Below are 15,157 nucleotides of genomic sequence, written 5' to 3' on the forward strand. Positions count from 1 at the left end.
TGCTGTTTTGGGCAAGATAATGCTAAGTACCGTTATTTTTATTTTATTTATTTGATCTAAGAAGGAAAAATTTGCTGAAGGTCTAACACTGCTCAGCGTACCAGGTAAGGTGTTTGCCCATTTGCTGTTGATGCATATCCGCAGTCACCTGCTGAAACACCAGAGACCTGAGCAGTCTTCAGTTTATGCCCATTAAGTCACCAACTGACCTGATCCCAGCGCTTTGCATACTGGTGGAGCGCTGACGTGAGTTTCAACAATGGGTGGTTGCAGCCTGTGTCGATCTCACTGCATTGAGACACTCTGGGATCTTCTGCGTCTCCGTGGGATTCCTGCAAGGATTATTGGTGTATTAACTGCCCTCTACTCCGGGACTGTGAGTGCTGTGAAGTGTGGAGGGAGCATGTCCAGCTTCTTCCCTGTGACTACGGGAGTGAGGCAGGGATGTGTGCTTGCTCCATCACTTTTCAACACTTGCATGGACTGGGTACTAGGCAGAGTTGTAGACCAGAGTCACTGTGGAGCAATAGTGAGATTACAGACACCTTGTTTTTGGTGATGATGCAGTAATGTTTGCTGAGTCACTGGAGGTTCTCGTAATGGCTCTAGAAGCACTGCATGAGGAGGCAAAGCCCTTGGGACTCAAGGTTTCCTGGCCCAAGACCAAGGTTCAGGTGTTTGGAGGCTTACTGGATGAAGCGGTACAGTCTGTCCGTGCGTGTGGCGAGGACGTTGAGATCTCGGAAACCTTCACATACCTTGGTAGTGTGCGCGTACCTACGGTGGGTGGAGCCAGGAAGTTGTGCGGCAGATTGGCCTGGCCCGCGGCGCTGTTTGCACCTGTGCAGACGGACAAAGGTTCGGATCTTCAAGTCGCTGGTGATCCCTGTCTTACTCTGTGGTTGTGAGACATGGACACTGAAGAGGTGAATTGATGTCTTTGGTAGTCAGTGCCTTGGCAGCATCACGGGATACCACTGGTGTGTCTTTGTGTCAAATCAGTGAGTGCCCTGTCAGACTGATCAAAGACCCTGTACCACCATACTCCGTCACCGCCAACTGTGACTATATGGACATGTGGCACGCTGCCCTGAAGCCCATCCTGCGTGTTGGGTTGTCTCTGAAAGGGATAACCCAGCATGGAGGAGGCCAAGGGGATGTCCACACAACTCATGGCTGTGGAGTTACTTGGCATGAGAATGGAACCTGCATGGAGACTCACGAGGCATAACCACCTAGAGTAGCACCACAGGGTAGGCAAGGCAACGCTCCCCCTGGTGTATGTGTCCCGTGATTGACTGACTAAAGAGTTAACCAGTGTAAGTAACGAAGCCTTCTTGTATTTACAGAAGCTCTGGAAACACATCAAACATCGCTATGGCCAGGCGTCACTGGAGGATGAAGAGGAGGAGTGAAGAGAGAGAGAGAGAGAGTGAACACCTTGCCTCTCTGACTGCCTGTGTGTGACTGCCACTTATCACCACCACCATCACTGCTCCTCATGGCTTCTCCACTCACTGTAATGTTGATAACTCCACAAAAACAACAAAAATGAACTGAAATTTCTATAGACTTGAGAATGATAAAAACGCTGATTTTGTCTTAATTTAATGGTGAAGCAGCAAGAACTAACCTCAAAAACAGTCAGTTAGAAATGATAACAAATTGTAAGACTTCTACTTGTAATCAGTCAGTCACTCAGCCAGTCAGTCAGTTAAATTGTGTGACTTTCTATCTTCAGTCAGTCAGTCAAGATGAATTCTGTGACTCTATCCTTCAGTCAGTTAGTTAGTCGAGATCAGGCAAATTGTGTGACTGTTTCTATCTTCAGTCAGTCAGTCAAGATGAATTCTGTGACTCTATCCTTCAGTCAGTTAGTCAAGATCAGGCAAATTGTGTGACTGTTTCTATCTTCAGTCAGTCAGTCAAGATGAATTCTGTGACTCTAATCTTCAGTCAGTCAGTCAGTCAGTCAGTCAGTCAGTCAGTCTTGTATATATTAATGGGTGGTCACTGTGTGTGTCTGTGTATATGTGAAGAGAATAATAAATGCGATTGTTTCTTTTATATGTGTGTGTCGGGTTTTATTCCTTGTGAGAGAGAGAGAGTGTGTGTGTGTGTATGTATGTGTTTGAGTGAAAGGGCCACACACACACACACACATATTAACACACAAATGATATGATTTTTAAACCATTTTTCTTTAGTTTCAGAAATCAAAATTGACAAAAAAACTCCCTTAAAAAATCTGGCTCTCTATTTTTCATTTATATTTTTTTGTTTTCAGGTAAATTTTACAAACTTAATATTTTTTGAAGTTATTTTTGAAGATTGCTAGGAAATATTGAGGCAAACTTCTTAGGTAAATATTTCAAACTTTGAGTATTTGATGTTGTAAAATGGTCTCGTAATCTTTGTCGTTCTTGAAAGTGATTGAAGATTGCTGGAAACTTGACTTTTGATGCATTTATTTATTTATTTATTTATTCTTGTGGTAAATATTTCAAACTTAATATATTTGATGTTTTTTTTATTTGATTTATAGCATGTAACGTTTTTATGGCAGATTTTCAGGGTATCTCAATCTCTTATCTCCTTTGTTTTTATGTAGAAATCTTGACAATCTTCCTTTTTTCAATCTTTTTTATGTAGAAATCTTGACAATCTTCCTTTTTTATGTAGAAATCTTGACAATCTTCCTTTTTTATGTAGAAATCTTGACAATCTTCCTTTTTTATGTAGAAATCTTGACAATCTTCCTTTTTCCAATCTTTAATGTGGAAATGTTGTCAATTGTTTTTTTTAAAGGAGGAAGAAAATGCAAAATTTATATTATATCTTTATTTATAGGTGAACAGTTAAGATATTTGCACTCACTCTCTCTCTCTCTCTCTCTCTCTCTATAATTGGAATGTAATAAATTAGACCTAGCTTTCAATACTTTGGAATAACAAGGTATCTTTCAAAATGACTATATAATGTGTGTATTTAAATATCTCTCTCTCTCTCTCTCTCTCTCTCTCTCTCTCTCTCTCTCTCTCTCTCTCTCTCTCCCACAGCCCATTACTGTGTGTGTGTGTGTGTCTGGTTTTTAAGAGTGATTTATTTATTTATTTTGACGTGAAAGAGTAAAGAGAGAGAGAGAGAGAGAGAGAGAGAGAGAGAGAGAGAGAGAGAGAGAGAGAGAGAGAGAAGAAGCAAATAAGCAATAATAAGAACAAGGAAATGATTGAAGAATGAGAGAAAGAAGAAAATAAATAAAGAAAGATAAATTAATAAGAGAGAGAAAATTGTTTGGTTATAGAAGAGGAAGAAGAAGAAGAAGAAGAAGAATAAATAGAAGAGGAAGAAGAAGAAATAGAAGAAGAAGAGGAAAAAGAAGAGGAGGAGGAGGAGGAGGAAGAAGACAGAGGAGGAGGAAGACGGAGGAGGAGGAGGAGGAAGGAAAAGAAGAAAGGAAATGATGATGCTGGTAAAAATGTAAGTATGGGGTTAATGCACACACACACACACACACTTTTCTTCCCTAGTATACAATAAAACAGCTTTACATAATTCTTTATATATAACACACACACACACACACACACACACAGATTAACCCCTTCCCAGCAGTTGATCCATATATAAACATTAATTATTTTACCACAGTCTGTGTTGATCATTCCTTACAAGTAATAAAATAAATAAATAATTGGCATCTGAACCACCCTAACCCTGGTCACTGTGGCATCTGAAGGCCGGCCACCACTTGTGCTGTGTTGAAGGTGGATCTGTGGCACTCATAAGCTAACATTTGCATTATTTACGAACTTTTTTGCTAACATTGGACATTTTTGCATTTAGTTTCTTGTTTCATCAGCCTATCACGTCAAGGAACAACTGAACCACACACCAAATTAACAACCACACACCACCAATGTTGCTGTAAACTGAACAGGTGTAAAAACAAGAAATACAGGTAACTCTTGATTTACGCGTTTTTTTTTTTTGTTAATACACGACCGAAAAAATAAAATCTGCGGTGTGTGTTTGCTCTTACACGATTTGCACCACATCCTGCATCTCCTCTTTATCTAGTGTTTCTCAGGAGGATTACAAGCTTGTTTGACGCGAATCTTGAAATACGGTGACAGCTCTCGGAACACATCAATCTATCAAGAGTTCCCTGTCCCGGATGTGAGTCACAGAAACATTCATACAAACATACACACACATTATCACCAAACAAACAACACTCCCTAGAGATTCACATATTTGTTCAGTGTTGTGGCAGAGTCTGTAGAGATGCCAGTGGGATTCGTAGAGTGGCCATCTCACTCCTTAGAATCTTCAACGGAGGAGGAGGAGGAGAAATATTTGAGAAGACAAGGAGGAGGAGAAGAAATATTTGAGAAGACAAGGAGGAGGAGAAGAAATATTTGAGTTAGTTAGAAGAGGAGGAGGAGGAGAAATAGTTGGGAAGAGGAGGAGAAATATTTGAGAAGATGAGGAGGAGGAGAGGAGGATAATTAGTTAGGAAGAGGAGGAGGAGAAGAAATAGTTGAGAAGAGAAGAAGGAGGAGGAGGAGAAAAGGAAATAGTTTGGAAGGTGAGGACAAGAAGAAATAGGAAGAGAAGAAGGAGGAGGAGGAGAAGAAATAGAAAGGGAGGAGGAGGAGAAGAAATAGAAAGAGAGGGGGGGGAAGAAGAAAGGAGAAGAAATACGAGGAGGAGGAGGAGGAGGTAAGAGGAAAGAAGAAGAGGAGGAGAAAGAGAACTCAAGGGAAGAGGAGGAGGAGGAGGAGGAGAAATAGGACTCGAATATTTGTTCAGTATTGCAGCGGAGTTTTGTTCGTACCAGTTTGCAGGGAATCTGTACACACACACACACACACACACACACAGCCTACGATATAAGCCTGCGAGATTTTAACATCCTCTCTAGTCTTGCGATCTTGCTCATGTCGTGCTCTGGGCTTGGCGTGGCAGGGGGCAGGGGCGGGGCAGCAGGGCGGTGTGGGGAGTCTGTGGCAGGGGCGGAGGTGGAGGGGGAGGTGGCAGGGGTGGTGGTGGTGGTGGCGGTGTTGGTGGTGCGTTGACGGTAAAGTTCGAGGAGAGCTGCCCTGTCCTTCACTCCTCTCATTTCCACGACCTAGAGAGAGAGAGAGAGAGAGAGAGAGAGAGAGAGAGAGAGAGAGAGAGAGAGTTTTAAATATAAGATAATTTTAGTAATATTTTTCATAAACCTGTTAATATTATCATTACTATCTTTAATTGAGAGAGAGAGAGAGAGAGAGAGAGGAGGAAATTACAAAAACACCCACCTCTCTCTCTCTCAAACAAACACACACACACACACACACACCTTCTGGAAGTCAGCAATAGTAGCATCAGGCAGCAATCTTGTAAACTTGTCAATCAGCGCTGTGTTGCTGTGGTACTCCCCCATCACCACCTGAAGGGACGTAAGTGTGTTAGTCTCACCCCCTACCCTGGCTTCACTACTATTACCATTACTAGCATCTCCCTCCTGTGAACGAGCTGGGTGATAGTGGCCAAGGAAGAATAGGTACCCAGGTGAAAGGAATAGGTGCCCAGGTGAGAGGAGGGCAGTATTAAGAGTAAATATGAACAGGTTAATTAAAACAGGTGAGAAATTGATTACCTGTGTAAATAAAATAGGGAAATAGCATTATTATTATTATTTAAGGATTGACTAAGGGTAGGAAAGATATAGAGGAAAGAGATTTGGTGGAGGAGGAGGAGGAGGAGGAGGAGGAGAGAAGGAAGAAGAGGAAGAGGTAGAAATGAGGAGGAGGAAATAGATAAGGAAGAGGAGGTGACATGAGAGGATTAAGAGGAGGAGGAAGAAGAGGAGATACAGATGAGGAGGAGGAGGTACAAAATGAAGGAGGAGGAAGAAGGAAGACAATAACAGGAGAAGAAGAAGGAAGGAGGAGGAGGAGGAGGAAGATGAAACACACAACACAACAAAAAGAAGAAAGAGAAAAAGAAAAGAAAAAAAATCAAATTAATATATACTACTACTACTACTACTACTACTACTACTACTACCTGCAAGACCAGCTCAGCTCTCGCCATTCCTCTTGTGACCATCCTTGTGTAGGTTTGAGGTGGATCTCTCCGCACCTGAGAGAGAGAGAGAGAGAGAGAGATTAGTACCCCTGGACACACACACACACACACACACACACACATAACATCCACTACAACAGCTAGAACCACAAAAACACCCTTGAAAAACCCCAATAACTTCCACCACACACACACACACACACACACACACACCTGGGATCCCACCACAGGCATCTGCAGCATAACAGCTTTGAGGGCGTGGCAATCCAAGAGCAGCTGTTCACATCCCACGCTGGTGATGGGACGGCACTTGTACACCTGTTGAGAGAAAGGCGTTGTGTGTGTGTGTGTGTGTGTTTATTTTAGCTTTGGTCCTATTTACAGATTTTCTAAGTATAATTTTCTCTCTCTCTCTCTCTCTCTTTACTAGTTAATATGTGTTTCAATGGATAAATCTGTTCTATACTTTCTCTCTCTCTCTCTCTCTCTCTCTCTCTCTCTCTCTCTCTCTCTCTCTCTCTCTCTCACCTGCTGGACAAATTTGTTCAGAATGGCGGCTGCTAGTTTGTCACAGAACCTGAAAAGTAGTAGTAGTAGTAGTAGTAGTAGCAGTAGTTACTATTTGGTGATTTTCTACAGCTTCAGAAACTCATGTGGGGGATTAAAATAGTGAAGACTGTGGCCATTAATCTTCTGCCCTCCATAGACCCTTGCTAATGTCAATAAAATGGTCTAATGGTACACAAAACTCAATTAAAATAGTGAAGACTGGCCATTAATCTTCTGCCCTCCACAGACCCTTGCTAATGTCAATAAAATGGTCTACTGGTACACAAAACTCAATTAAAATAGTGAAGACAGTGGCCATTAATCTTCTGCCCTCCATACACCCTTGCTAATGTCAATAAAATGGTCTAATGGCACACAAAACTCAAGGTAAAAATGCGTCCCAGTACTGAAGGGGCAAACTTAACCAAACCTAACCTAACCTATCCTAACCAAACCTAACCTAACCAACCTAGTGAAATATTTCCGCGAGGTGTGCAGGTTATGTCTGACTGGCGGGATGGCTGCGGCGAGATGCTGTGCCAGAGCTGTGACGTAAGGGCTGTGGTCTCCCGTTTGCTCCAACACCCACGACTGCTTAGGGATTGACACCAGGGCCGCCTCACACTCCCTCCACCCTTGACACTAGCAGGGTGATGCACTGTTGGCGGGGGGGGAGGGGGAGAGATGCAGGTTACAGTGACTGGAGTTTGTTAAGGTGATTTTGTATTAAGAGGAGGAGGAAGGAGAACACAGACATGATAGAAGATGCAGAGGAGGAGGAGGAGGAGGAAGAAAGAAGGAGGAGGAGGAGGAGGAAGAAGAAATACAATACAACACTGGAAGAAACTAAACTAAACACACACAAAACACACCAAAAACACCCAAAAAACACACCAAAACACCAAAGAACACCCCAAAACACAAAAAACACCCCAAAACACCCAAAAAACACCCCAAAACACCCAGAGAAACCCACTCCACCCCCCACAAACACCCTTTCCACCCGCTCCCCAGACAAACAAAGCTCACCTGCGCCAGAACAGCGTGAAATAAATCTTGCTCGGTGCTGAGGAGATAATGACAGCCAGCCCAATGTCCGCTCGTTCTCTCAGCTTAGCCTCCAATCTCCCGGTCATCTCCTCGCAATATTCCGCGGACACCAGGACCGAACACACCCTCCGCACCTCCTCCTCCCCCCACCCCTTCTGCCCCGCACCTTCCCCCTCGCGCCACAGTGTTTGGACCTGTTGGAAAATTAATTAGGTTAGGTTTGGGGTGAGGAGAAGGAGGCGCACACACACACACACAGACAGACACACACACACACACACACAACCTGGGCCAAAACAGCCGAAATCTCCTTCATATTTAAATCTTTAGGCAGAGGAATGTTACCACCACCACCGCCGCCACCACCACCACCGCCACCACCCCGGGGCAGGGCGGCGCGGAGGACCTTGCCACAGAAATCCCTCAGGTGTCGCTGCATCACCTCCACCAGGCCCCCCAGCTCTCCCCCAGGGGATAGACGCAGAAACTCCACTAGGATGGTCTGTGTGGAGAGAGAGAGAGAGAGAGAGAGAGAGAGAGAGAGAGAGATTAGTATCTGAACAATTTTAACACACACACACGCACACACACACTTTCTCTTCTTCTACACTTGAGACAGAGAGAGAGAGAGAGGCTGACACACACACACTACTACTACTACTACTACTACACACACACACACACACACACACAAAACACACCTTAAAACACCCAAAAACACACCCAAACCCAACCTAACCTACCCTAAACCAACACACACACACACACACACACTTGTATATGGTAAAAAGCTCGCCACAGCACGGCACAACATTTGATTCCTCCATATCAATGTGCTCAAATCTGTATCCTCGCATTTCAACACCAAACTTCTCCACTTGATCCGAGAGACGTCTGTTGGGAGAGAGAGAGAGAGAGCGAGAGAGTTAGGTTAGGTTAGGATAGACATAGATGAAAAAACTTAAACAATATTATTCTCACCTATTTATCTATCTATTTATTTCAGAAAGGAGACAGGAAGGAGAGATAATAGAATAAATACATGAAAATGAAGGAAAAATGTGATGAATATTGAAACGAAATGATAAACAAAGAAAATAAATTAATGAAAAGAAAAATACTATTATTATTATTATTATAGTAGTAGTAGTAGTAGTAGTAGTAGTAACACACCTGTCAACATGCTCTATATACACCTTGAGATATGGCTTGAAACATCTGCAAATTGCCCCTTGGAATGGAGATACTATTACTACTGCTCCTCCTCCTCCTCCTCCTCCTCCTCCTCCTCCTGGTCCTGGTTGTGTCTCAGTGTTGAAAGGGTTAGTGGCTTCCAATGACTCATCCTGCAGAGAGAGAGAGAGAGAGTAAATATTAGAACACACAACTCAGTTTCCAATTAAATATTTCAGACTTAGAATAATCTGGACTAGTAATAGTTTGGACTTGAAACCGCCTTATAGAACGAACTATTTTCTATGTCCGAGAGTCCGCTGTGGTTAATTTTCTCACATCTTCAACAAAAACAGCACACACACACACACACACACACACACACATACCTCAATAAAAGGATTAGTGTTTGGAGAGGCAGCAGTGGTGGAGGTGGTGGTGGCGGTGGAGGTAGAGAGAGAGCGAGTGCGTTCCTGAAAACCTGCGTATTTTCTCACCAACACACTCTCCAGCTCCGACATAACCTGAGAGAGAGAGAGAGAGAGAGAGAGAGAGAGAGAATTTGTTATAGTAAGCCATAAAAATCATGAAATATTTTTAAACATACACATACACATTCAGAGAGAGAGAGAGAGAGAGAGAGAGAGAACGAAAGAAAGAAAAAAAAGAGAGAGAGGAAGAAAGAAAAAACACACACACACACACACACACAGACACGCGTACACACCTTATGTGCGTGAAGCAGTGTGGCGACATCTACATCCTGTGTGCGTAACTCCATAGCCTTGGCCAGCTGTGTGCGCGTCACGTCACAGAAAGAGAGAGCAAGGCGAGCTGGTACCTGAGAGAGAGAGAGAGAGAGAGAGAGAGAGAATATATGTAATTTTCTATCTTCTTTTAACATTCCTCACACACACACACACACACACACACACACACACACACACTAAATAACTCCCATCTTTCTAAAGCTTCATAAATGTGTCAATCTCTCATAAGCTTAACCCCTTCAGTACTGGGACACATTTTTACCTTGAGTTTTGTGTACCATTAGACCATTTTACTGACATTAGGAAGGGTCTATGGAGGGCAGAAGATTAATGGCCACAGTCTTCACTATTTTAATTGAGTTTTGTGTACCATTAGACCATTTTACTGACATTAGCAAGGGTGTATGGAGGGCAGAAGATTAATGGCCACAGTCTTCACTATTTTAATTGAGTTTTGTGTACCATTAGACCATTTTATTGACATTAGCAAGGGTGTATGGAGGGCAGAAGATTAATGGCCACAGTCTTCACTATTTTAATTGAGTTTTGTGTACCATTAGACCATTTTATTGACATTAGCAAGGGTGTATGGAGGGCAGAAGATTAATGGCCACAGTCTTCACTATTTTAATTGAGTTTTGTGTACCATTAGACCATTTTATTGACATTAGCAAGGGTGTATGGAGGGCAGAAGATTAATGGCCACAGTCTTCACTATTTTAATTGAGTTTTGTGTACCATTAGACCATTTTATTGACATTAGCAAGGGTGTATGGAGGGCAGAAGATTAATGGCCACAGTCTTCACTATTTTAATTGAGTTTTGTGTACCATTAGACCATTTTATTGACATTAGCAAGGGTGTATGGAGGGCAGAAGATTAATGGCCACAGTCTTCACTATTTTAATTGAGTTTTGTGTACCATTAGACCATTTTATTGACATTAGCAAGGGTGTATGGAGGGCAGAGGATTAATGGCCACAGTCTCCTTCCTCCACCTTCCCTCCAACAAACCAGCCAGGAGAGAGGAAACAAAACCCTTACCTTAACACTTTTCCTCTGTTTTCCTCTCATCTTTCCTCTTCTTATCTTCCTCTCCCTCTTCCTTTTCTCCTTCCTTTCCTCCAATCCTCCTACTTTTCCTCCACATCTCTCTCTCTCTCATCATCTTTCCTCTTATCTTTCTCCTTCAATTGTCTCTCCTCTCTCTACTCCACTTCCTCCTCCTTCTCCTCCTCCTCCTCCTCCTCCTCCTCCTCCTCCTTTCCTCTCCACCTCCCTCCAACACACCTGCCAGGATGGAGGGAACAAGGCAGCCATCGTCTTCTCAAACTCCAAGGCAGTCTTCAAAAACCAGCGCCGTCTTAGCTCCACCTTTGACAGCCACCCGTCGCTCTCCTGCCCTGCATACAGCACTGCATACTCTGCCAGCTGTGTCCGAACCACCTCCTCGATTATGGTGCGCCTGTTGGGGTGTTTTGCGGTGTTTTAGGGTGTTTTTAGGGGTGTTTTGGGTGTTTTTGGGTGTTTTGAGGTGTTTTGGGGTGTGTTGAGGTGTTTCTGTGTGTTTTTGGGTGTTTTGAGGTGTTTTTGGGTGTTTTGAGGTGTTTTGGGCTGTTTTTGGGGTGTTTTGAGGTGTTTTTGTGTGTTTTGGGGTGTTTTGAGGTGTTTTTGTGTGTTTTGGGGTGTTTTGAGGTGTTTTGGGGTATTTTGGGATTTTATGGGGTGTTATGGGTGTGTTTTGGAGTGTTTTTGACATGTTTAGGTGGTGTGTTTGTGTGTTTTGAGGATGCCCCTGGAAAAACACCATTAGATATTGCCCAAAAACACCAAAACCACACCAAACACACCAAAACCACACAAAACACACAAAACACACCAAAACACACCCAAATACCCCTTAACAGACCACACACACCTGACTCTAGGGTCCAGCTGGTTGACCACAAGACAAGCCTCAGCCAGGGCTCTCGTTGGAGTGGGTTGCCGAGAGGAGGGGCCGTGGAATGCTCTGTCAAAATCTTGCAATATCTGTTTTTCAAGCCCACTTCTGATCTGCTCCACCTGAGAGAGAGAGAGAGAGAGAGAGAGAGAGAGAGAGAGAGAGAGAGAGAGAGAGAGATTTTGTTATTTCTATTCAGTTTGGTTTTAAGATTAATTTTCACTGCTACTACTACTACTACTATTACTATTATTACTATGTGTGTGTAGGAAGGTTTAAGGGTGTTTTTATGGTTCTAGTGACAGATTAACACCATTTCTACATTACTAACAATAGAAACACTCTTTTAAATGGCTCTAGTTGAAGTGATGTGGATTTTTAAAGGGGTTTTTATATTTCTAGAGGCAGATTAACAACATTTCTCTATTATCAACTGTAGAAACACTCTTAAAAACACCGCCAGTCATTTCTGTGGCCTTGGAAAACAGTCGTGGAGAGAGAGAAGAGCGTTTTTAAGGTGTTTTTACGGTTCTAGAGGCAGAGTGACAAGATTTCTGCATTATTAACAGGAGAAACACTCTTAAAAACACCGCCAGTCATCTCTGTGGCCTTGGAAAACTCGTAGTGAAAGAGATACTCCATATATTAAAAACTTGATTCTACAGTTAATAATGCAGAAATCTTGTCACTCTGCCTCTAGAACCCTAAAAACACCTTAAAAACTTGTATAAACTTAAATAAAATGCCTTCAAATAGCAGAGATGAGACACAAGACTATGACAGACACTACTACTACTACTACTACTACTACTACTACTACTACTACTACTACTACTGCTGCTACTTACCTGTCTAGCTAACTCTGCCACTTGAGGTATGTGTCTATATCTCTGCAAGTGTTCCATGACCTCCAGTACTCCCTGTAGCAAGCTGGCCACCTCCCCATACTCCCTCCTGGCCTGTAATGCTCTGTAAAAGGTGTTGGATTCAGTTAAAGAGTGTTGAGTATCTTAGAAGAGTGTTAGAGTGTATTAAAGTGTGTTAGTGTTATTTTAATTGAGTTTTGTGTACCATTAGACCGTTTTATTGACATTAGGAAGTCTATGAAGGGCAGAAGATTAATGGCCACAGTCTTCACTATTTTAACTGAAATTTGTGTACCATTAGACCATTTTATTGACATTAGGAACGGTCTATGGAGGGCAGAAGATTAATGGCCACAGTCTTCACTATTTTAACTGAAATTTGTGTACCATTAGACCATTTTATTAACATTAGCAAGGGTCTATGGAGGGCAGAAGATTAATGGCCACAGTCTTCACTATTTTAACTGAAATTTGTGTACCATTAGACCATTTTATTGACATTAGCAAGGGTCTATGGAGGGCAGAAGATTAATGGCCACAGTCTTCACTATTTTAACTGAAATTTGTGTACCATTAGACCATTTTATTGACATTAGCAAGGGTGTATGGAGGGCAGAAGATTAACAGCCACAGTCTTCACTATTTCAACCCCTCCACGTGCTCCTTACACATGCCAATCTGCCAATCCATTCCTATACAAATCTCCCTTCTGTCCCTGGTCAACTTACTCCAGCTTCTGCGTCCCCTCCACCAGCATCTGCAGGTGGTTCAGGGTTGTGATGGAGGACGTTAGATTGCGTTTGGCTGTGTCCAGTTGCTTAATGTCCCGTGTGATTTCCTTCACTCTCTCTTCCGACTCTCCAGCGCGTTCCTGAGACAGAGAGAGAGAGAGAGAGAGAGAGAGAGAGAGAAATCATGTTTGGAATTAATTTTATGTTTAGGTGAGGGAGAAGGGGAGAGAGAGAGAGAGAGAGAAAAAGAGAAGATAGACACACACTAATTCTTACCAACAATTTTCACACACACACACACACACACATGTCCGTCAGTCTGTACGTACCTTGATGTCTTGGAATCTGGCAAAAAGCTCAGCGATTGCCTCTTGTGCGTGGAGAAGTGAGGTTCGGCCATCCTGGAGGAGGAGGAGGAGGAGGAGGAGGAGGAGGAGGAGGAGGAGGAGGAATTAATGATATGGACAAGAAGAAGAAACACATTAAAACACATCACACACACTCAAACACACCCAAATGCACTGTAAATACTTCAACCACACTCAAACACACTCAAAAAACATATTAAAACACACTCAAACACACCCAAACACACTCAAAACACATCAAAACATATCTAAATACACTCAAAACACACTTAAAACATCAAAACTCACTCAAAACACATCAAAACACTCCAAACACTCCAAACACACCCAAATAACCTCCAACACACACAAAACACTCAAAACACACCAAAATATCCACAAAACACACACACACACAGAAAAACACTCAAAACACACCAAAACACACCCAAACTCACTCAAAACACACCCAAACACACCTACACACACCTGGTCAGCACTAGCTAGACTGCGAACCACATCTCTAATCTCGCTGTCTGTGGCTGTGGCCCTCAATCGCATTTCCTCCAGCACATCGTCTATATGGTGGAGGCTCTGCTCGGCTGGGAAACGCATGTTAATGTAGCCCACAGCATCAAAATCAGCTGCGTCAAATGGATCATCGCTCGGCAAGATCTGTGTCGGAGAGGTTAGGTTAGGTTAGGTTGGGTTAGTCAGGCTGTGTGGTTAGGTTAGGTTAGATTGGGTTAGGTTAGGTTAGGTTAGGTTAGATTGGGTTAGGTTAGGTTAGGTTAGGTTAGATTGGATTAGTCAGCCTGTGTGGTTAGGTTAGGTTAAATTGGTTTAGTCAGGCTGTGTGGTTAGGTTAGATTGGGTTAGTCAGGCTGTGTGGGTCACGTGACATGCAGCAGACACAGACAAACACAGCAAAGACATTTTCTCATATTTCCACAGACCCTTCAACCTGCAAGGGGACTGGGAATCAAGTGGGCCTTTATTTTCTTCATTATTTCTTGCCCTTAGCCAGTTTCCTCTCTTAAATAATTAATAATAGTGTGGTAGAGCTGCTGTGGTGCTGTGGTGGGTGTGGCAGAGCTGTGGCAGTGCTGTGGTGAGAGGATACCGTGCATAACCCAACCCCGATACTCCGAACAGTGACATTTCTCCAAGTTAACCTCACATATCTCCACACACACTCATCTCCTCTCACTCTCACTCTCCCAGGACACGCCCCTACCCTTGCTCTCCCCGCCCTCTCCCTCTCACCTCCTGGATAGCCTGCACCACCTCGCTAGGGAAGAAAAGGTTAAGTTTCTCCACGTCAGCTAGTCCCTCCGCCTCCATGTCGCCTGATGATGATGATGATGGTGGTGGTGGTGGTGGTGGTCGTGATCTCTCTCTCTCTCTCTTTTTTTTTTTATTGGTAATTGCTGAAGGGTAGAAAAAAATAGATAAATAAATAGATAATGGCCGTTTTCTGTTGGTAATCTATCTATCTATTGCCTTTGTCTCTCTCTCTCTCTCTCTCTCTCTCTTGAATAATAATTGAGGTGGGGAGCTAATCTGATGTATTTCTTAAGATTAGTAACGAACACACATACATACATACATACACCGTTCTAATAGGTCCCTCACACACACACACACACAC

At 43.0% G+C, this 15,157-nt stretch overlaps 1 protein-coding gene across 1 annotated transcript in view; it reads right to left on the minus strand.

The window, feature by feature from the left end:
• LOC123502640 (vacuolar protein sorting-associated protein 53 homolog) overlaps positions 1-14,925 on the minus strand; it is a 17,229-nt gene extending 2,304 nt beyond the window's left edge. The window contains 21 exon segments of the mRNA XM_045251808.1: positions 4,862-5,134; positions 5,348-5,437; positions 6,058-6,132; positions 6,292-6,396; positions 6,607-6,655; positions 7,097-7,255; positions 7,257-7,285; positions 7,657-7,700; positions 7,703-7,871; positions 7,964-8,181; positions 8,453-8,571; positions 8,851-9,023; positions 9,240-9,374; positions 9,578-9,691; positions 10,911-11,085; positions 11,539-11,684; positions 12,411-12,531; positions 13,157-13,299; positions 13,489-13,560; positions 13,996-14,181; positions 14,773-14,925. Coding sequence (XP_045107743.1) covers positions 4,889-5,134; positions 5,348-5,437; positions 6,058-6,132; positions 6,292-6,396; positions 6,607-6,655; positions 7,097-7,255; positions 7,257-7,285; positions 7,657-7,700; positions 7,703-7,871; positions 7,964-8,181; positions 8,453-8,571; positions 8,851-9,023; positions 9,240-9,374; positions 9,578-9,691; positions 10,911-11,085; positions 11,539-11,684; positions 12,411-12,531; positions 13,157-13,299; positions 13,489-13,560; positions 13,996-14,181; positions 14,773-14,850 — 2,646 coding nt within the window. The 5' untranslated portion in view covers positions 14,851-14,925 and the 3' untranslated portion in view covers positions 4,862-4,888.
• Positions 14,926-15,157: the final 232 nt, after the last annotated feature.

The sequence above is a fragment of the Portunus trituberculatus genome, chromosome 2 (genome assembly GCF_017591435.1).
Source record: "Portunus trituberculatus isolate SZX2019 chromosome 2, ASM1759143v1, whole genome shotgun sequence".
Classification (NCBI taxonomy): Eukaryota; Metazoa; Arthropoda; class Malacostraca; order Decapoda; family Portunidae; genus Portunus; species Portunus trituberculatus.